This window comes from Trichechus manatus, unplaced genomic scaffold (genome assembly GCF_000243295.1).
Source record: "Trichechus manatus latirostris isolate Lorelei unplaced genomic scaffold, TriManLat1.0 scaffold00075, whole genome shotgun sequence".
NCBI lineage: Eukaryota > Metazoa > Chordata > Mammalia > Sirenia > Trichechidae > Trichechus > Trichechus manatus.
Window position 1 is genome coordinate 12710178 of NW_004444011.1, and position 22405 is coordinate 12732582.

At 34.3% G+C, this 22405-nt stretch overlaps 1 protein-coding gene across 5 annotated transcripts in view; it reads left to right on the forward strand.

The window, feature by feature from the left end:
* The window catches only part of TRDMT1 (tRNA aspartic acid methyltransferase 1), a 31431-nt gene extending 10049 nt beyond the window's left edge, over positions 1-21382 (forward strand). For 2 of the 5 annotated variants that reach the window (XM_004380562.2, XM_023735076.1), the window contains exons 2-10: positions 3196-3272; positions 5738-5809; positions 6386-6451; positions 7443-7512; positions 8975-9058; positions 10488-10831; positions 12879-12936; positions 14035-14164; positions 18790-21382. In XM_004380562.2, coding sequence (XP_004380619.1) covers positions 3235-3272; positions 5738-5809; positions 6386-6451; positions 7443-7512; positions 8975-9058; positions 10488-10831; positions 12879-12936; positions 14035-14164; positions 18790-18890 — 963 coding nt within the window. In that variant the 5' untranslated portion in view covers positions 3196-3234 and the 3' untranslated portion in view covers positions 18891-21382. The remainder of the gene's footprint in view (positions 1-3195; positions 3273-5737; positions 5810-6385; positions 6452-7442; positions 7513-8974; positions 9059-10487; positions 10832-12878; positions 12937-14034; positions 14165-18789) is intronic. The other 3 variants (XM_023735079.1, XM_023735078.1, XM_023735080.1) reach the window with 3 other exon arrangements.
* The last annotated feature ends 1023 nt before the right edge of the window (positions 21383-22405 follow it).

The window sequence follows — 22405 nt, forward strand, 5'->3', positions numbered from 1 at the left end:
AAATACTGGTGGCATAGCTTCCAGCATCACAGCAACACGCAAGCCACTCCAGTGTGACAAACTGTCAGACGAGTGGTGGTCTGTAAAGATTACAGACTTGGAACCTCTACAGGCAGTTCTGCTCTGTCCTATAGGGTTGCTATGAGTTGGAATCGACTTGATGGCAATGGGTGTGTATGTGCGCATATGTGTGTCCATTATATATATCTATCTTCAAAGGCAGTACTAAATGCTAAAACTTTAAAAACATTCTCTTTAAAATATGAACAAATCAAGGATGTCCACCTTTAGCACTGTTATTTAATATTGTTGTAGATGTATTAGCTAATGCACTCGCATGAGAAAAATAGTCTGTAATGCTAAGGAGGATTAAAAAATACATACATAACATATATACCTGGAATATACCTGGAAAACACAAGAGTGAACTAAAAATAGTATGAGGAACAATGAATGCATTTAATATGGAGGTTGGTTACAAAAATATGATAACCAGTAGCATTACTATATATATAAACAAAAACCTGTTAGAAAATAACTAGAACTTATAGTAGCAACTCGAATGTTCCAAATGCCTAGACATAAATTTACAAGGATTCTGCATGACCCACATGGGAATGAAAGAGACTTGAAAAATGGAAGCATGCTGTGGTTTTGGATTGGATGACTGAATATTGTCAAAATGCCAGTTTTCTACCACCAGTGACCGCCCTGACAGGGAACACAACAGAGAGTCCCTGACGGAGCAGGAAAAAAGTGTGGTGCAGAACTCAAATTCTGATGAAAAAGACCAGACTTAATGATCTGGCTGAGACTGGAGGGACCCCGAAAGACATGACCTCCGGACTCTCTGTTAGCCCAAAACTGAAACCATTCCCAAAGCCGACTCTTCAGACAAAGATTAGACTGGACTATAAAACTTAAAATGATGCTCATGAAGAGGGTGCTTCTTAGCTTAAGTAGATACATGAGACTAAATGGGCAGCCCCTGTCCAGAGGCGAGATGAGAAGGCAAAAAGGAACCGGAGCTGGTTGAATGGACACGGGAAAACCTGGTGGAAAGGAGAATGTGCTGTCACGGTATAGGGAACGCAACTAGGGTCACATAACAATGTGTATAAATTTTTGTATGAGAAACTAACTTGAACTGTAAATTTTCACTTAAAGCACAATTTAAAAAAAAAAAACAGTTTTCTTTAGATTAACTATTCAGTAAAATAATAATTAAAAAAATTTTTTTAACCAGGTTTTATTCTAAAGTTTAAACAAAGATGAAATGTAAGAATAGTCAGGAAACTTTCTGAGAAAAGAATAAGGTGGGTAGGGGACAGATATAACGGTTAATCAACATGAGATAATAAAGTTGGTACCACAGTGAACTGATCTAATGCTTTCTGAAAGCAAAGATGTTTTCATGACCATATGATGGAAAAGGAGTAAATTTCTATTAGTTTTAACATACCGAATCATCATGGATAACTCATGTATCTCCATGACTGTTTTCTTGAATCCCGACACGTGTTCATTGAGGTTGACTGGCACAGTGGCTGCAGCAATGAACTCAAGCATAGCAAAGATTGTGAGGATGGCGCAGGACCGGGCAGTGTTTTGTTCTGTTGTACATAGGGTCTGTATGAGTCAGAACCAACTCAACAGCACTGAACAACAATAGCTGTATTTACCTGTGGAGACGATGACTCTGTTTACTTTCTTTAGATTCTAGACATAGGATGCCTCTGGTATAATTGATATAAAATATTGTTGTTTTATTTTTACTTTAGTTTTAGGAATTTAGCTGTAATCCATCCACATTCGGTGTGAACTCCCCAGTAAGTTACTTATCACAGTGGCCCTTTGCTGACTGACTATTTAACTTGAGTATGATGTGCTCTCTAATTGTACTGTCCTTCCCTATTTTTTCTGGCACACTGGTCAGTGTGTAATTTTCAAACTGTTTTTCTTAGAACAAGGTTGCAGAGGTGCTTTAGGAATTTTTTAAAACTTGTTTTAATTTCATTTTACAAATGAATCTTAAACTATTTAAAATCCTGTGATTAAAAAATGACAGATGTGCACATTCAAACTTAAAACACTAAAGACAACTGACAGGTTGCCAGGATAGCTCATTCTTGATAAAACTCAGAATAAAGCTTTTCCTGCTTTATTCATGTATTTGAGCTTCTTAAATATGTGTCATAATTAGGAAGGTTATGACTCCGGGCTGGTGACTTTTAAAAATTTGCAGCTAAGAATTTGCACTAAAAATCCTTATTGAAAGTTGGCAAAGCCATGACTTCTGTTTGTCTATATCTTCTGATATATAAAACAGGTACAAACTAGCACATTTTTCAGTTATCTCACAGTAAAGATTACTTTGATTAATCTAGTCTACAGTCTTTTGAAATTCTTACTGCACATTATTAACTGCACAACAATATAGTATGTGTGGATGTTTGAAAATGGATCTTTTTCCATTTGGTGATATATTAACAGATACATATAGGAAAGAGATGGAGACTGGCCAGCACGTAACATTTGCTAATTAAAAAATATTATTGATAGGCATCTAAAAATTTCCTTCACACTTGCTGAAAAATCATTAATTATAAAATACTGTTCTCCATTTTTGACTCCAGAAGGCAGAGTAGCATTATATTGGAAGTATCATAGAGGCAAGAAGTGGTTGTTGGTGGTGGTGGTGTGAGCCGTTGAGTTGATTCCGACTCATAACGACGCCATATGACAGACAAGAACTGCCCCATAGGGTTTCCTAGGCTGTAATCTTTACGGGAGCAGAATCACTAGGTCTTTTCTCCCACAGAGTCGCTGGTGGGTTTGAACCACCGACCTTTCGATTAGCAGCCAAGCACTTCATGTTACGAGGCATCATAGATTCCAGAAGTGGTTAGGATGCAGGGAACTAGCATTACAGCTCTCCTGTGGATACCTGTGGGGCTTTTGGGGAAGGCATCTAATTCCTCAGAGCTGCACTTTACTGACCCACTTCCTTCTCAAGATTATTTTGAAAAGTTAGCTTAACTGAAGTTGATTTTAAAAGTATTAAGTGTCATGTTTTATAAGCTGTTACAATTTCTGAACTATTTGTTTAGCTCTAATTAGTTAATGTTTTTCCTTCTTCCCCATTCCATCCATGTTTTTATATTCTTTTTTTCCCCCCAAATATTCTTTCCTTAGGGTATTACACTGGAAGAGTTTGACAGATTATCTTTCAATATGATTTTAATGAGCCCTCCATGTCAGCCATTCACAAGGTACGTATAATAAATATTTCTCTGCTGAAAAAGAATATTTTTGAAGGACTCATTAAATCAAATCATACCATAGTGTCAGGCATGGACACTTCGATATCCATCAGCTACATTTTCATAGTTTTGAAATTTTTTATAAATAATTCCTTTCATCTACTTATGTTTATAATTCAGTATTAATCATAAAGGAAATAGCAGTTGCTGTTAAATGAGCAAATTAAATCAGTCAGTAGTAGATACGCAGCAACTATATGGAATCTCTTTTATACCTACCTAAGATACAATTTTTATTTCTGGTCCAAATTACCTTAAATTATTTAAATTAATGGATACTCAGGCATATCTTTCTAACACTGATTTATCAAAGTAAATTTCCATAATAAAGCTATTCAAGTCCTAAATTACTTAAATATAAAATTTAGAAACTAGTCAAGCTTGCATGTGATTTTTATATTTCTTAAAATTCATAAGTACATTTAATAATTCTAGCTTTTCTTAGTTATAGTTTTTAAAAATTATATAGTATTTGACTATGTTTCAGGGAATTATATCTTAGATGAAAATCTTGACTAATTCATCTTCATTTAGGTATTTTTTAATGATTTCATTATTTTAATAAGAATCCTCTGTATGTCTTACATGAGTATGCCATTTAATTTAACAAGCCTATGTTGGCAGCCATTTCTATTATCATCATTTTATAGGTGAGAATCTAAGGCATAGAAGGTTTGTTAATAACTTTCTCAAAGCCATACAGTTAGAAAATGTCACATCCAGGATTTATCAATCAATTTAAGTATTCCAAGTGCTATGGCTGCAAACCAAAGAGTCGGCAGTTCAAATCCACCAGGCGCTCCTTGGAAACTCTGTGGGGCAGTTCTACTCTGTCCTGTAGGGTCTCTGTGAGTCGGAATCAACTCAGTGACAATGGGTTTATTCTAATATATAATATGATTTTGAGTGGGATATCATATGTAATAAATATTGTAATTCAGAAGAAGATTCTTATGCTTAATTTCCGTCTGTTTTGATTTATTTAAACAGCTCTTTAGGAGATTAATTCCCCAGTGATTTATTGTGCACCTATATGCTAGGCATTGTTTTTGATGCTATTGTTCTTATCTCTGAGGAGTTCTTAGTCTAATGGAAATGACTGATAAATAATTATTTTGTAATGTGATGTAAGCTATATAATAAAAGAATACTGAAAGTGCCATGAGAGTACAGAGAGGAAAATGACTTACTGCATGCTTCCTACAAGTGTCATTGTGTATTTCCCTGGGAGAGAGGAATCCGTTTGGAAATTCCTCACTGAGGAGATATCTGAGCTGAGTCTGAAGGCAGAGTAGAAGTTTATGACAAAAGGCAAAGGACGTTCCAGGTAAAGATGGATCCAAGCATATGTAAGAGTATGGCTTGTTTAGGTACAATAAATAGGATGTACAGAACAGAATGCAGCCCTGGCCTGTGAAGCCTCATGTATTACTGCAGTGGGCCTCTTCTATCCTCCTTACTACCATCCCACCCTGTTTTAACCTAACTCTGACTGCTGATAGCAGCAGTAACTTTGACTCTGTAGTCACCATCATTTGGAACTCTGAGAGAAAAGAGACAGAATGAGAAGAACCCAAGATTTCTGAGGAATCTGTTTAAGTCCGGTTTAATCTTCCAGCTGAACCTTGGGTCTGCTGATGGTTTTGGCTCTGCTGTCAGGTCTGAAGAAAACTGACAGATGATGTCAAGTAACTTATTTACGATTATGAAGCTAATAAGTAGCAAGGGGTTAAACCCTGGTTCTCTGTTTCTGCTGACTCAGACCCAATCCAAGTCTTCCTTTCTGCTTAATTCTTGATCCTATTGTGACTCTTACCTGTAGGATCAAATTGCTAGCCTATTTAGATGACCTGTCTTGACCCTAGTTTGTCAAACCAAGTTGCAATTCCTGCTTGTAGAATCAAACCTCCAGCTTAAGTCTCACCTGTTTACATTGGACAAGATTTTCTTAGTCTTAGCTACTGCTTCGATCTGCTTATGGTAATTAGTCACCAGTGCCATCAGCTCCAAATCACCACCCTACCCAACCAGCTCATTCATCTGAGCTCTTGTTGTGTCTCACCTGGAGCAGAGCAAAAGGTGTCAACAATCGTGTGTATATATGTGTCTTTCCTAAGTGCAGTAATTTTAAGAGGGTAATTAATTTTATTCTTCACCGACTTCCTTGCTTCACAAGTCATTTAGCATATTGCTTTGTAAAATAAATTTTAAGTGTTTACTCATTTGATATGCAAGCTTTTCTCTCTTTATTGTTAAATAAATCAATATGTTTGTTTTCTGTAGGAACAAAGATAATCATCTTTTTGTGAGGACCAAATTATTTTAATTCTCTTGGTTTTGATTATTTAAAAATGATTTGATGTCTTTATATAAGATTCTTGATAAACTTATATGTGCATTCTTTACCCCTTTAGAATTGGCCTGCAGGGTGATAAGACTGATCCAAGGACGAGTAGCTTCTTATATATTCTAGATATCCTTCCAAGGTAAAAATGTAGATTCTTGTTCAAGCTTACCTTAAATTTAAAACTTTGGATCTGGAAGAATGTGATGTTTATCTTTTTGTAGAGATTAGCAGTTTATACGCGTTCCATTCAGATATCGTGTATGTCATTTATCTTCCACTGCCGTGACTAACAAAATAACTGCAAATGTCTCATGATTCCACTATTGCCAGCACAGCAAGTGACAGGGCCTAATAGCTATTGCTTTTGCTAATGTATTATGTGAATGATGCTAATATTAATGCGTGCTGTTGCCCTGCTCTAGAAACTTGTGCTAACCTAAGGACCTTCATCCTATGTGAATGGCATCCCTTTGTGCTATGCAGAGGCTCTGTGTGAACTCATGTTTTGAGATAAGCTTCAGTGGAAATGAACACATCAAGTGTTAGCTTTATTAGGTATGCAGTGCATATGGGAAAAATGACTAAAATATGAGCTGTCTCCATCCCTTATAAAATTCCTTTATAAAAAGAAAGAATTCAGATATTTCCTTACCTCATGTTTTCCACAAGTAATGAGATTGTGGAATTCCATTTGTCTTTTGTTTGTTTGTTTTAGATTACAAAAATTACCGAAGTATATTCTTTTAGAAAATGTCAAAGGTTTTGAAGTATCTTCAACAAGGTAAAAGTGTATCTGTCTTATCTACATCTTAGACGTGGACTGTTTTATAGTAGGAACTGTTGTGAAATAAAAATCTTAGAAATAAACACATTAATTCTGACATCTTATAGGTTATATATTTTATTCCTTAATACTAATTTTGGCTAATTAATAATGTAAAGTAATACAAAGTTTGGTTCAACTGATTCTCTCCCATTTCGATATGTTTGAATTTTTTCAGAATGAGCACTAGTTTAAGTGAGAATTGTATTTTTCCATTCTAGTGCTTTTATTGGTGCCAAGGAGCCCTGGTGGCACAGTAGTTTAGCTGGGTAGTAACCGAAAGGTTGGCAGTTCAAATCCACCAGCTGCTTCATGGGAGTAAGATGAGGCAGTCTGCTCCCATAAAGATTTACAGCCTCGGAAAACCTATGGGGCAGTACTATTCTGTCCTATAAGGTCGATATGAGTCAGAATCGACTTGACATCAATGAGTTAATGGGTTATTGGTGCCTATTTCTTTAGAAGTAGGAATGTTTTCAATAAGGATTGGTCTTGTTGAGAGGCATTTTCTGGAATTCAGTGGAAGGAGCAAGCCCTGTGTCGGGGCCCTTTCAGATGGTATCCCAGCTGAAGAGAAACCTTCCATCTACTTTAACTAATCTGCTCTCAGTAACAGTGCTCCCATCTGATTTGCTGCCTTGAAGATATAGTTCAATTTCCCACAGCAAATTTATCATCAGTAGGATTAGGGGTTCTAACCTCCATCATTTTCAATAAATGATCTGGCAGCTTTATTTATTTGTGTTAGGGAATTATCTTTATTAAATGCCATTTTTCAAGCGCTGAAGTTAATAAAGATTCAGTGTCATTTTTTCCTAAACAACCTGAGTGGAAGTACAGTTTTCACTTAAAATGAAGTTTTAGGTGTAATATTTTATATATAGTAACCCTGTTTCCAACTGTAGGATGAAACCTTTTCTTTTTTCTTTCCTTTTTTTTTTCTCTCTAGAGACCTGTTGATACAAACAATAGAAAACTGCGGCTTTCAGTACCAAGAATTTCTATTATCTCCAACCTCTGTAGGTACCACAAATATATATGTAATATATATATATTTAAAGACTTTTTCCCCCAAAGGGAATTTGACTCAATACACAGAATGGATCTATTTTGGATAATATTCTAGGTAAATTCTGAAATTAGTTCAGACATAGGTCTTACTTTCTAAAGAATGTAGTATATGTCTATAGATTCTTTTATGCATATTTTATAAAATGATTATATAACTTGAAGCTAATAGAGTATATATTTTTCTTTCCACATGAAAAATAAAGGATAGTGTTTTTTTTTAAATATGTAGTTTGATATTTCCAAAATAGGTATGCTATAGTTTAATAGTGCTTCAGAATAATCCAAAATAGAAAACAGAATGAGTATATGACAATTTTCTAATTAATTTTTTATGACATAATATTAAAATGTAAACATTACTGCATCTCATGGGTATAACTGAAGTAATTGGTTATGTTAAGATATTTGGCACATCTTTGATTCTGCAAGTGTCACTGTCTGTTTTTTCTTTTGTGATTACTCTTGTTAATTTCTTATCACTTTAGCCATATTATACAGTCCTTTACCCTGAAACTAAAAGAAAATCCATATCATAAATTAGATATACAAGCTATGGAAATTGGTAATATATCTGATCTCTTTAAATTTATTTCATATTTGTTGCCTTTTAAATTCTGAAATTTATTGAATCCTTTTTTTATGTATATAAAATGAGGTAATAAAAAGCCAAGAATAGCTATAGTTGAATTTCATTTCTTATGATTGCTATATTATCAGTGGAGCCCTGGTGTCACAGTGGTTAAAGCGCTCAGCTGCTAACTGAAATGTCAGCAGTTTGAACCCACCAGCTGCTCCACGGGAGAAAGATGTGACAGCCTGCTTCCGTAAAGATTACAGCCTTGGAAACCCTATGGCGTAGTTCTGCTTTGTCCTATAGGGTCACTATGAATTGGAATCAACTCAGTGGCTGTGGGTTTGGTTTTTTGGTTTATATTTTCAATAATGGGTGTAAAAATGTCCATAAAACTTCTTACCTGGGAAGTAGAAAATGAAAGTGACTGAGACATATGATTCATCAGATTCAATCCTTATCTCATTCAAATAAAGGTACAGAGCAACAGTTAAAAGGATTAAGAATTTTCTACAAAGAATTCTTCCACAAATCAGTAGCAGAGTTTGCTTTGGAAGAAGCTAAATGTATATACCTCTATGAGTTGTTTCCCAAGTGGCTAATAATTGGTATCAAAACCAAAAGCAAACCCTTTGCCATCAAGTTGATTCTGACTCATAGCGACCCTATGGGACAGAGTAGAACTGCCCCTTAGGGTTTCCAAGGAGCAGCTGGTGGATTTGAACTGCTAACATTTTAGATAGCAGCCAATCTCTTAACTACTGTACCACCAGGGATCCATAGTTGGTACAGATCTCCTTAATTTTCTATATTAACTAACTGCTGTGTTTTACTTCTAGCTTGGCATTCCAAACTCCAGGCTGCGTTATTTCCTTATTGCAAAGCTTCAGTCAGAGCCATTACCTTTTCAAGCCCCTGGTCAGGTATTACTGTCATTCATTTATTTATTGCAAACGTATCACAGTTTGCTAATTTATTTCCAAGAACCACTTTGTATATGTGTATGTGTATATGTATATGTGTATTTGTATATGTGTCCTGTAGAGTCCAATGAATAAACAATGCCCTAGGTCCATCTTGAAGGCCTTTTTCCTGTCCTCATGCCACTTTTATTGCTTTAAACAAAACAAAACAGAGACTTTTCTTTCATCATTAGGAAAAAAAAAAAGTAAGTTTAAAGTAAAAAATTACCATTAATGTTGCTCCTCCCCTCTCCCCCAGTAATTGCCCTTCTGACCATTGATGATTTTGCGGCTGCTTTTGGTAAAATTCAATATACTGTCTTTAAAATGCCTTAAGAGCATTTTAACACATTGGTTGCCGTTTTTTATTATGTCAATGCTATTTAGCTTTAACTAGTTAAAATATAGTAATGGTTAGTACAAGCCAGAATATAATGCTCAATTGCTATAGATAGGATCCCTAATTATGCAAACAATTTTACATACTTTGTCAAAAAGTGGTGTAGATAACGGAGAGGTTCAGTAAAACTCTCTATAACCATCACAGTTAAGAACTCAAAAGTCATGTTCTACTAATAGATTAATGGTATCATTTCAATCACCTATAATACAACACCGATTTTTTTTTTTCCCCTTTCCCTTAATGGACAATTCCAAAAAAGTGTATAACAAAGACTTCTTCATTAAAAACTCCTGGAACTGTTTTTGTTTTACAAAATAAGACTTTATACATGATTATGGGTTGTACAGAAACAACTTTTTCCTAAGGGACTCATGAGTAGAAATAACCTTTCGGTGTGAAAAGTGCTTTTCTTTTTTTGATTACTGTTTTTCTTTTAGACCGTGGAAATTTTCCTTTTTAATGAGATGAGTATGGCAAATTTTGATCCAGATACATTTTCTGAAAATGTTAATGCTGCTTTCTAAACTTCTTTTCCAGATATGATGCTGTTATATTCAACATGCTTCCTATTACTTAGTTGAATGTTTTGGTTAACAAATACAGAAAGCAGTAACCCCATGAAATAGATCATTAGTAGCCTGATAACACTATAGCCATATAATGAATAACTTGTACAAAAACAAGCAAACCACAATTTCTATCTTTTTAATGGCAACTGAAATTTTTGCATACTGTTGACTAACCAGAACAAAATCAAATCCATTGTCATTGAGTTGATTCCGACTCATAGCGACCCTATAGGTCAGAGTAGAGTTGTTCCACAGGGTTTCCAAGGAGTGGCTGGTGGGCTCGAACTGCCAGCCTTTTGGTTAGCAGTCAAACGCTTAACCAGTGCACCACCAGAGCTCCTAATGTTGACTGGATATTATTAATTTGTTCAATTTTAATAAAGCTTTTGAAAATTTGTGTATTTTTACTTAATTCCAGGTAATGACAGAGTTTCCCAAAACTGGATCTGAAAATCCACAGAAACATGCAATAGATGCAGAAAAGAACACTGAAGAAAAGAAAATTGAACCAAGTATTTGCCTTGATGGCAACACACAATGCTCTGGAAAAGAGACCATACTTTTTAAGCTTGAGACCACAAAAGAAATAGACAGGAAACATCAACAGAACAGTGATCTCTCTGTTCAAATGCTAGAAGATTTTCTTGAACATGACATTGACATAAATCAGTACTTTTTGCCACCAAAGTTGTTGCAGCGATATGCTCTTATATTAGATATTGTTAAGCCCACTTGCAGAAGATCCACGTGCTTTACAAAAGGGTAGGTTTTAAAGAGACTCTGTTTATGATATATCCAAAGTAACCAGGTCCTTATAGCTTTTTTTTTTTTTTTTCCTCAAAAGAACAAGGAGCATTTTATAAAATGTTTCTGCTAGAATGATTTTTTTCACCCTTAATTTCCTGCTTCGTGTTTCAATAGAATGCACAAGTGAAAATTCTTTCTGGCAGAACATTATGTGCCCAACCCACAAAAATACTCATAAAAGACAATGCCTTTTGTTTGGTGACCTTCATAGGAGCTTAATTACCCATGGTGGAAATACGGTTCTGTAGATGGTGAATTGCTAATTCTTTAACACCTTTTTTTTTATGGCACATCAGACCTGAAAGATTTATATCTTCTCTCATGATCAGTGTATAAGAAGAAATTAAATTTTAATCTAAAGAAATAAAATTGAATCAACTGGAACACATTAATTTCTAAATTTAAATTTTATTCAGATTTTTGAATAATATGTTCCCATGGTTCAAAATTCAAAAGGTACAAAGATTGTACGACTTCCTTCTACTTTTATTCCTCAGTCATGTAGTCTCCCACCCTACAGGCAACCAATGCTATGAGTTTACTGTATAATCTTCCAAAGATATGATATGTGAGGTTGTATTTAAATATACATGTATATTTTTATTCCCCCTTTAAGTAAACAGTAGTATACTTGTGTACATTATTGTGTGCTTTTTTTTTTTACTGCACAGTATAAATCCGATATTATTTCATGTCAGTACATAGAGAACTTTTGTATTCTCATAGTAGAGTTACATTATAACTTTTGTAACTGGTTACTTATTGATGAACATTAGGTAGCTTCCTTTGGGTTATTTTTTGAATTTCATCAGTTTTTTTAAACCTGGAAAGAAAATTAGGCCTTTCCAGAAAATTTTGCAAATGACCCATCTCTGCTTTGTTATTAATGCTACACAACTTTACTTGGTAGATAGTTGTATGATTTGTAAAATCAAGCTTCCTTTCTTACCTACTAACTAGCTGTTTTAGACAAGACCCTGTGCTTCTTGTACAACCATACCAGACTCATACTGATTTGATCATACTCTGCCCTTGTACCTCCAGGGGAAAGGGTATATTGCTTTCCATTATCTTAAAAGACTTCTCTCAGGTATTGTTTATTACCAGGTTCCATAAGTTCTGTTTAGAACGCTCATAAAACAAGACATCAATTTTGTCATAAAAAACAATCTTGACACTCTTTTGTAATTATAAGGATGGTATAAAAGAAACCTTACGTAAAAGTCTATTTAAGTGTGGATAATATATACATACACACACATTTGTATATATGATATATATGAGAAAAAAATTTGAAAAAAATACTTTCCCTAGCATAAGTTTTTTTCTCTGATTTTTATTTTAGATCATTTTATTGGGAAAAAACAATGATAGTATGTGCAACAGCCGGCTTGGCAATGATCTTGGAGAAAGAAATATAATTAACACCTTGCATTTCCACAGTGTTTTATATGCTTTGTACACATTTTTTTATACAGTAGTCTGCTTGTGTGAAAAAGACAGTAACAACGTGCTGCATTACAGTGAGAGACAGACACAGGTTCAGTGGGTTGTGTTTGCCAGAGTATGGTAAATAAGTTTTTAAGTTCCTGAGATGAAATCATGATTCAGGCATTATAAAAAATAGGAGCAATTTATTTTCACCTACATAACATTTGATTTAGTGTGATAGGGATGCCAATATTGGATAGCATTTGAATACAAAGTCCTAACAAGTGCATACTTTCTAGTGGCGAACATTAAAGAAATGACAATACAAAGACATAATGAAATTTACACAACTCAGAAAACTGCCAAGTTTAGTTTCTGAGAAGTTTAAATAGAAAGATCTTACCTAGTCTTTTACCTAGTGGTTTTTAAATTACAAGGCATACGTATATACTATTATTCAGAATATTTCTAAATGACGTAACTATATTGATTGATTATCTCAAGAAATGTTTAAGAAATTTAGCATTAATGAATACATTAGGTGCTATATAATATTTTGTTAATTTTTCAGTTATGGAAGATTTATAGAAGGGACAGGATCTGTGTTACAAACTGCAGAAGATGTACAGGTACTATGTAAGTTTTAAAAGTAAATTAAAATATTTGAAAATAGTATTTCAAATAATTATTTTTAGTAAATTTAAGAATGTTAAAATAATTTTACATGTTCACCTAAGAATAAATATGTATGTGTATATATTCTTTTATATATATATTCATATAGTTGTCTATAGCTGTATATATGTATATGATTCTTTACTACAGAATAAATCTTTTTCTTGTTGCTGGATATGAGTTTATCCACGAGGAATGTTTTAGGTTTTAATTTTCTTGTTTTCTTATTTTTACCTTCTGCATTTCTCTTTATTCCATAAATAGTAAATTAAAATTCAGTCTCAATATTTAATGTTCTCCAAAATTATACATAAAGAATCTTAATATTTTGGTCTTTCTTTGGGAAACATACTATAAAACTACCTTTTAGGGGAAAAACATTTGTGTTATGGCAATGTCCTTTTTTAATACTTTAGTTGTAAATCCTTACTGATGTCATGGTTGATTATGAGCGTGATATATAGCAAGTTTTACATGGTTTTAAAGTGAGATTACATTATCTTCTTTATACTGATTTACAGCTCTTACTATTAACAAAGTTTACCCCTGGTAAAATGCTGTCATAAGCAAATAATGTCTGGATATGAAAAATAATTTATTTAATGTATTTTATCATTTTAAGAAAATGTATTTGGTGACATTTATTATAAACAATAAATGTGGTAATGATCTACTTGTTAGCATCATAGAATTGACTCCATTGGTCTGTCAAGTTTTCTTTATATCTTTGACTATATTTCTTTTATGCTATATTGTCACTGTTGTTTACATTCTTATTTAATTTTTGAGAGAGATCAAAAATGAAAAATACTGAGAAGTATTCTGATCTGTTCTACATCAAGCATTTTTTTCTTTTTCAAAGTTGGCCATTAACGAGCCAATTATGTAGTTTATCACACAGAGACATTTTGTCCTGTGGAGTGCCTTTTGCTACAGTGTGTTATAGCAGACTATATGTCCATCACTTTTAAACTGTCTCACAACAGGTAATCCTTTTTTAAGAAATCTAGTTGCACACAACTTTATCAGTTATCTTGGATGTTTTCTTACAGATTGAGAATATCTACAAATCTATTAGCAATTTGTCAGAAGAAGAAAAGATAACAAAATTGTTAACGCTTAAACTGCGATATTTCACTCCTAAAGAAATAGCAAATCTTCTTGGATTTCCTCCACAATTCGGTATGTAGGATACACGCAAACTGTAGTTTTCATTTATCAAAGGTCTCAGAATTTATTAGGGACTCACATGTGTATTTTATGAACAAACCCTTGACCAGCTAGATGACTACAAGAAACCATCTGCCTTTCCTGATTGTGCCATCTTTTGACATTTTCCTTTCCTCCTCCTTCCCCTTGTAACCCGCTTCAATTAATTCCCTTCAGACTCAATTCTTCTACCTCTTTATTCCAGCAATGATCCCGAGTGGGGCGCAGTGGCAGAAGGGACAAATCAGCAATTCTTCACCTCTCTCCACAGTTTGTTCGTAATAGCATTCCCTTCTCCAGCTTATTTCTTTCTTCCAGAGGTCCTGTCCTAGTAGCTCCACATGAGATCTTGGGAGACAATGCCTAGGATTGTCTTTTTATGGAGGTTTTTTTTGTTTTTTTTTTGGTATAAGGTATATTTGTATGTACTCTCCTCAAAGATACAGTCTTATCAAATGTGCACCTTTTTTCTTTCCTACAAGATTTAAGTGGAGAGGAGAGAAGGTGGAGAAGGGTCTAGGAAGGAGCTTTCCTAATAGGAGGAAAGGGTGACCTCAGGAGCACAGATCCCGAACTGAAAAAAAGATTAGAGGATCTGAAGCAGGGAATCTCAAGAATAAAAATGAAGTTGTAGAGTGAGCAACACGAAGTCTTAAGTCCATGTGCAGTCAGGGAAATCCAAAGATTATTGCTGTTAAGAAATTGGACACACTGCCTTTGCCTTTTTAGAGCAGCCCCAGCCCACACTGTGTGATTCCACTTCAGTGGGGTCGGTGCTCTCGGCTTGTAGGGAGCCCTCAGTTTCTTAGGGCTGGGTGTGGGTATGCTCCCAGTACCTGGGTCAGGGAAAGGGGGAAGGATAAACCTTCCGAGCATGTTTCCAGGGCAGCAGAGGAAGGAAGTATGTATTTGATAACTCTGAGAGTTTGAATGAATTTCCCCCCACAGAAAAGCCAAAGTTTGCTAAATCCAGTGCTGCTGTAATATCAATATAGTGCTGTTCTTGAAGTACTTAATGGGTTTAATAGATTATGTTTCAAATTATCCATAATGGATTTACAGATGAGATTTTAGAATATAATCCTTTTGTACACTGGGGACAAGCTGCCCGTATAATTTGACTGCTCTCTTGGTAGTTGATTTTCCTACTGTAGTCAGAGCAACCAGGTTTGTTTTGTACTCCACGCCTTTTTCCTGATGATCTCATTCAGTCCCAAGTATCCTGGGGAGTGTTATTAAGAAAAACACAGACTTCCCTTGTCTGTCCCGAAGTGAGTGAGAACATCACAAAACAAAGAGCTGAGATTTGAGCTCAAGAATTGTATTCCCAGTCTGTTTTCCTTTTTAAAAAAATTTTTTTAGGGACTGAGCCGTCAGAGGTACTTTACATAGTACTAAAGTGAAAAAAGAGATTGACTCCCTCATAAAAACTTATTGCTTGTTTTTTCAAGGAGTGGTAGGCACTTTGATAACACTGTGGACCCCAGAGCCAGGATATCTGAGTTTGAATCCTCACTCCACTTTAGCTTCTCTGCCTCGATTTACTTATCTGTAAAATGGGGATAATTTTAGGACCTACTTCATAGAGTTGTTCTGACAGTTAAGTAAGTTAGTATATCTTAAATGCTTAGACAATGCTTGACACATAGTAAAAAATTTAAGTGTTAGCTTTTTCATTTTATATGATAAACATTTATTTGCTTTTATAGCCTTATTACTATAAATATTTTTTCTCATAATTTTTGAATTTTAGGTAAGATAATTTTTAGTTATCTGAAGATATCTATGTATAGTAAATAAAAGTAAGCCTTTTAATAGCTTAAATTTCTTTTGAAACATGATATATTTGTATAGTCAAGCTTGCCTCAAGATGACCCCTTTGACAGAACTGTCTTTCATGTGTGTTTCTGACATTATTGACTCTGGATCCAAAACAGGCATTGTTTAAGTTGTTTGTCCACTGGCAATGATGGATTTGCATTGATCCCTTCCACAGTTTGTCCTGGTTCTTTTAGTAACTGGTGGCATGCTTGTATGAAATAGCAGGCTTTGGAATAGAGGGACACTAATCTGCACTTACTTGATACAAGCTACTATCTTGACCTTGTTAATTCTGTGTTTCTTTGTATTTATTGTTATTTTTAATGCATCTCAGTTTTAAAAAATCACCTTTTAACTTAAATTATGTAATTTTTCATACTCATTAACATATAATTTTTATAAATCTGACTTTGTTTTTAAGTCTTTTCTTCACTTCTAATGTAATCTTAATATTGCAGAAGATCATCCCTGGACTATACTAAATGCCTGTTTATAGATATATTTGTACCTTTGTCTACTTTGAACTAAATTTTTTAGATAACATTGAGCAATGTGCATGCCTAAGATGTGTTTTCTTTAGAATAGCAATAGATGATCATATTTATTGCAAATACAGCTTTATTATAGTAATCACTGTTATTTTATTGCAGTACAGCTAAATGTTAAGTGTCGATGAAGCAACTTTACCATAACCAGCTCTATCTTCTGGTTCATACAAGTGTATGAAACCTTGCTATTCTTAATTCTTTTAAGTTATTTCCTTCATTTTATTATTTTTTTAAAATTTAATTTGCTATGCCAGAGGATACTGAATGTGAATTCCTGACATTGTAACTGACATTGTAATATACAGCCTTATGCAGGATCATTTTTTATGCTGATATTTACAAGGCTTTGTTCCAGCAAATGTAGTATTTGCGGGCAATTTTGTTTTGAGAAAAAATATAGTAAATAGGAGCCCAATATGAGAAAGTCAACTAGTGGAAGCAGAGCATAAAAAACTACTGTGAGAGACTTGTATCCAAATATATATAAAGAACCCTCCCAATTCAACAATAAAAAGACAAATGATCCAGTTAAAAAATGAGCAAATGATTTGAATAGACATTTCTCCAAAGGAGATATACAGATGGCCAGTAAGTATATGAATAGATGCTCACATCAGCAGTCATTAGGAAAATGCAAATCAAAACCCGAACTGAGATCCCACTTCACACCTGTTAGGATGGCTATTATCAAGAAATTGGAAAATAACAAGTGTTGGTGAAGATGTGGAGAAATTAGAACCCTCATGCACTTCTGATAGGAATGTAAAATGGCACAGCTGGTTTGGAAAACAGTCTGGCAGCTCCTCAAAGGTTCAACACAGAATTACTGTATGACCCAGCAATTCCACTCCTAGGTATATACCCAAGAGAATTGAAAACACATGTCCATACTGAATCTTATACACAAATGTTTATAATAGCCTTGTTCATAATAGCCAAAATGTGGAAACAACCCAAATGCCCATGAACGGATGAATGGAAAAACTAAATGTGGTGCAATTTAATGCAGTGGAGTATTATTTAGACATAAAAAAGAATGAGGTATTGGTACATGCTACAATGTGAATGAACCTCAAAACATTACGCTAAGTGAAAGACATCAGACATAAAAGCCTACATATTTATTGTATAATTCCATTTATGTGAAATATCCAGAAGAAGCAAATCCATAGAAACAGAAAGTAGATCAGTGATTGCCAGGAATAGCTGAAAAGAAGGGTAGGGGACAAGGGGAAATAGGGAATGATGCTAACGGGTCAGGATTTCTTTTCAGAGTGATAAAAATGATCTGGAATTGTTGTTTGTGCCGTCGAGTCGATTCTGACTCATAGAGACCCTACAGGGCAGAGTGGAACTGTTCTAGGGTTTCCAGGGAGCATCTGGTGAATTCGAACTGCTAACCTTTTAATTAGCAGCCTGAGCTTTTAACCACTTTGCTACAGTGTAATGGTTGAACATACACTGTGGAGTGCCCGAAGACATACAACCTGAATGCTTCTTAGAAGGGTGGATGACGAGACTTTGTCTTGCTTATTTTGGGCACATCATCAGGAAAGATCAATCGCTAGAAAAGGACTTCATGGTTGGTAAAAGTAGAGGGTCAGCAAAAATGAGGAAAACCTTCAGTGAGATGGATTGACATAATAGCCTTAACAGTGGCCTCAGACATATCAAAGATCATGGAGACGGTGAAGGACCAGGCAGTGTTTCATTCTGTTGTACCTAAGGTCACTATCAGTCGGAGCAGACTGCACAGCAACCAACCACAACAACAATGGTTGCAAAACTTTGTGACTATCCTAAAAAACTCTGAATTGTACACTTTAAAAAGGTAAATTTTATGGTATGTGAATTATATCTAAAAATACTGCTGTTATAAATTAAAAAAAAGAAATAATTGTGAAATAATGGTAACCATTGCTTTTCTTAAACTGCACTAATATGTGGATAACTATGAGTTCTGTGGATATTATTTGTATATATGCATGTGCTGAGCATACTATGATATTATGTAATATTAAATGATAACATCACATTGTGTAGACAATGTAAAGTTATATAGTATTTTTGACTCCAAATTCTCATTAGTTAATTGAACTTTCATGGAAAGCTGAAGAACTTATTTGTGTAAATGCCCACTTGTGATCTAACTAAAGGATGCATCCTTTTATTTTTGGAAATTTAATATTACAAATGATTGTAATATAAATTATCATCTCTCTTTTCTAGGATTTCCTGAGATGGTAACAGTGAAGCAACGTTATTGCCTACTTGGAAATAGTCTCAATGTGCATATAGTAGCTAAACTAATTAAAATCCTGTATCAATAATTTTGAAATAATTCTGAAAGATAGTCACGGTGTTCCCTCATGTCCAGATAATAATCCTAAAATTCTTTTTTGAATTAGTTTTAACTAAATTCAACTACATTATTTCACTCTTTCTTTAATAAAGAGTTTGGAATTTTTCACAAAAATGCTATTAATTTGTTTCCTTAAATTTGTATTACTGTACTTTGTCAAATGAAAATTTTTGTTGTACTTAGTGGATAATATATTTTCATATGAAATTGTTGAATATATACGTAAAATATTCTCTTTATAACATGGCGTAAACAAATTTGGAACGTTTGAATTTTAATGTCTAGATAAATATTTTACAAAATGTCAACAGGCATATTATAATGAACCTGAGAAATTTTTTTGAATGCTAATTAAAGAAGTTGTTTTTTAAATCTGTCATTTTACATTTTTATTAAACGATTACTTCTAAGATGGTTCTAATTCCATATTGTTTTAAATATTGACTGTTTTACTTAATTCCAAACCTTTTTACTTTATTTTTATCTAAACAAATGCATTTAATATTTTAAACCAAGTTATCATTCAGCTTACGCAACAGTCTAAAAAATAATGTTAGAAAACAAAAAACAAAAAAACCTAAATTCTTGGTTACGTCTCCATCAGGAGGTATCTGAAAATTTAAGTGGCTATTATCTGATTATCTTTTCTTCTGCCTCCATCTGAAAGGCAAAACTTTTGTTCCCAGTCCATATGTACACACTTCCCTTAGTTTGCTATGATCAGAGTTTGCTTTTGCTTTCTTTCTGTGCTTATTGTTGTTAGTTGGATTTAGTCTTATCACATGCTGAGGAACATAGCATGGGACTAAGATTTTAGGGAGGAAATGCTGTCCTTGAACCCCATTCCACATGGCTCTATTCTATGAATTTTATAACTCTGTGCCTCTCAGTAGACTTCTTGGAATTAGGCTTTCTAATCAGACTAAATTTTGTACCATGCATCCTTGTAGTTTTAATTTCAGTAGTAAAAGCAAGTGACAGAGTAGAAAAATGAGAATAAACAAGACTAGAAATTATATCACAAAATTTTAATTCATATTTTTATTCTTAAAAAATCATTCTTCCTACCACTTTTTTAAGCACTCATAGATAAATATGGACATTGGGAAGCTCTAGGCCAATACAGATACATCAACTACCACAGTCTACATTTTGTTTGTCTTTAAAGACGAACGTTATTACAAGTGTCATAAATTTTAGTACACAACAATCAGATTACTTTGGCACGCTCATGTAGGTTCTCTTCACTGCTGAATGGTTATAAATCAAAAGGTTTAGAGTTTTATTATAATAATCTGTGATTATAGTTATACTGTATTATAGTGTCCTATGCCCCATGAGCAGTGTTATATAAGTGTTGAGTTACAGTGCACCAACTATAAACACATGAAAGCTCTATAGAAACATTCTCTTACAAACTAGAAGACAATATAGCTTCATGAAATTTTAAATTGTTATATATTTGAAAATATGTAAGGGCACATGGTGATTTTTTACCTTAATTCATAATAGAAAATATATAGTAGCAAGCATAAAACTCTCACCTTAATGAAGAAATATTTACCAGAGTGCCATTTAATTAGAATATATATACATGCATAATTAATTTGTAAAATGCAATTTTATTTGAATGTCTACTTTGTTATTGGTAATGAATATGCATAAAATCTGCACTGGGAAGTCTGTTTTCTGATATTTGTACTTACTGTCAGTGTATTCAGAATTTTGGAAAATACAGCCTCCTTTTTAAAGGGAACAATATGTATTTAAATCCTTGCCATTTCTAATAGTAAACTGATTTTCTCTTCTCCCTTTTGCACCATCTTGGCTCTTTTATATGGGTTATCAGATAATTTTAAGGTATTTATTGTTCTGCCTCATGTTTTTAGTATGCTTTCAGGACCCAAAAAATGAACAAAGAAATGATCAAATGAATTAACACACACACATTGAGTTATACTGGAAAATGATTTTGAAAAGGAGATGGGTAGTCATTTTAGGAGAAAGAGTCAGAGCCTGATAATCCTTAGTGGCAGACAATGAGGCCCAATGACAGCAGAGAGGAAGAAAGTCAACTTGTTACTGCAGGAGTCAGCTGCCCCTTTTCAGAAGATCCTGAATATTCTGGCTATTAAGTCAGACCTGCACAGTGGTCACTGCCCTGTGCCTTGAAAAAGTACTTCTCTCTTGACTACCAGCCGATTGGTTTCTGTCACAAGATAGATTCTTGTAAAGAGGCAAAAACAGTAGCTGAAATTGTGAAAGATGAGGGACTATCCAGCACTTTAAAAAAAAAAAAAATTGTGAACTGTTCTTGACATGATCCAACTTTTTAAAGAGGTAAGCTTATTTAGTAGAGGAACCTTTAAGTTGCCCTAATAGAAGGGGTATCACCCCCAAGTAGGATGTAAGGAAGATGGATGATGTTAGAACAAGAGCAAACAATTCAGCACATCAGTAGTGGGTAGAATTTTTTAGGATTTCATAATCTGTCTTTTACTCCAATCCCAACTTCATTCACATCAGAAGTTGTCAAGTTGAAGACTTCTGAAGATAGAGAAATGAAGCTAAGCTTTAATTCTACCTCTAGCAGTACAGAATAAAGCAACTACTATTTCATTCAACATCAAGCACGTAGTAAAGGATGCATCCTGCAGGTCAATTTTTATATCTGCATCCAAACTAAAATAACTCTGGCTGCTCTTTTATTTTGATTACTTTACAATTTAGGACCAAATAAACCAAGGTAACACAATAAGGATCTAGTTTTAAGCCTATATAGACAAAGTGGTTAAAGTGTGTTTTCCTGGTTTGGTTATGTTGTAACAAAATGTAAATTTTCATAATTTGGTCTTCAGCTTAGAACTATTAGGCCACCAGCTATAACAGTCACTGCCTAATAGCTTTAGAGTTTGATATTGACTAAGGGTATCTTAGTTATCTCGTGCTGCTATTTAACAGAAATACCACAAGTGAATGGCTTTAACAAATAAGTTTATTCTCTCACAGTCTAGGAAGGTAGAAGTCCAAATTCAGGGCACCACCTCCAGGAAAAGGCTTTCTCTGTTTGTTGGCTCTGGGGGAGGGTCCTTGTCATCAATCTTCCCTTGGTCTAGGAGCTTCTTAGTTCAGGGACCCCGAGTCCAAAGGACACACACCCCTCCTGGGTCTTCATTCTTGGTGGCATGAAGTCCCCCTCCTCTCTGCTTAATTCTCTCTTTTATATCTCAAAAGAGATTGACCCATTCTCCTAATCCTGTAGATGGAGTCCTGCCTCACTGACATAACTGCTTTAATTCTGCCTCATTAACACCATAGAAGTTAGGATTTACACCACCTGGGATAATCACATCAGATCACAAAATGGTGGACAACCACACAATACTGGAAATCATGCCCTAGCCAAGTTGGTATACATTTTTAGGGGACACGATTCAGTCCACAACATTTCACCCTTTGGTCCCCCAAAATCCATGTCTTTGC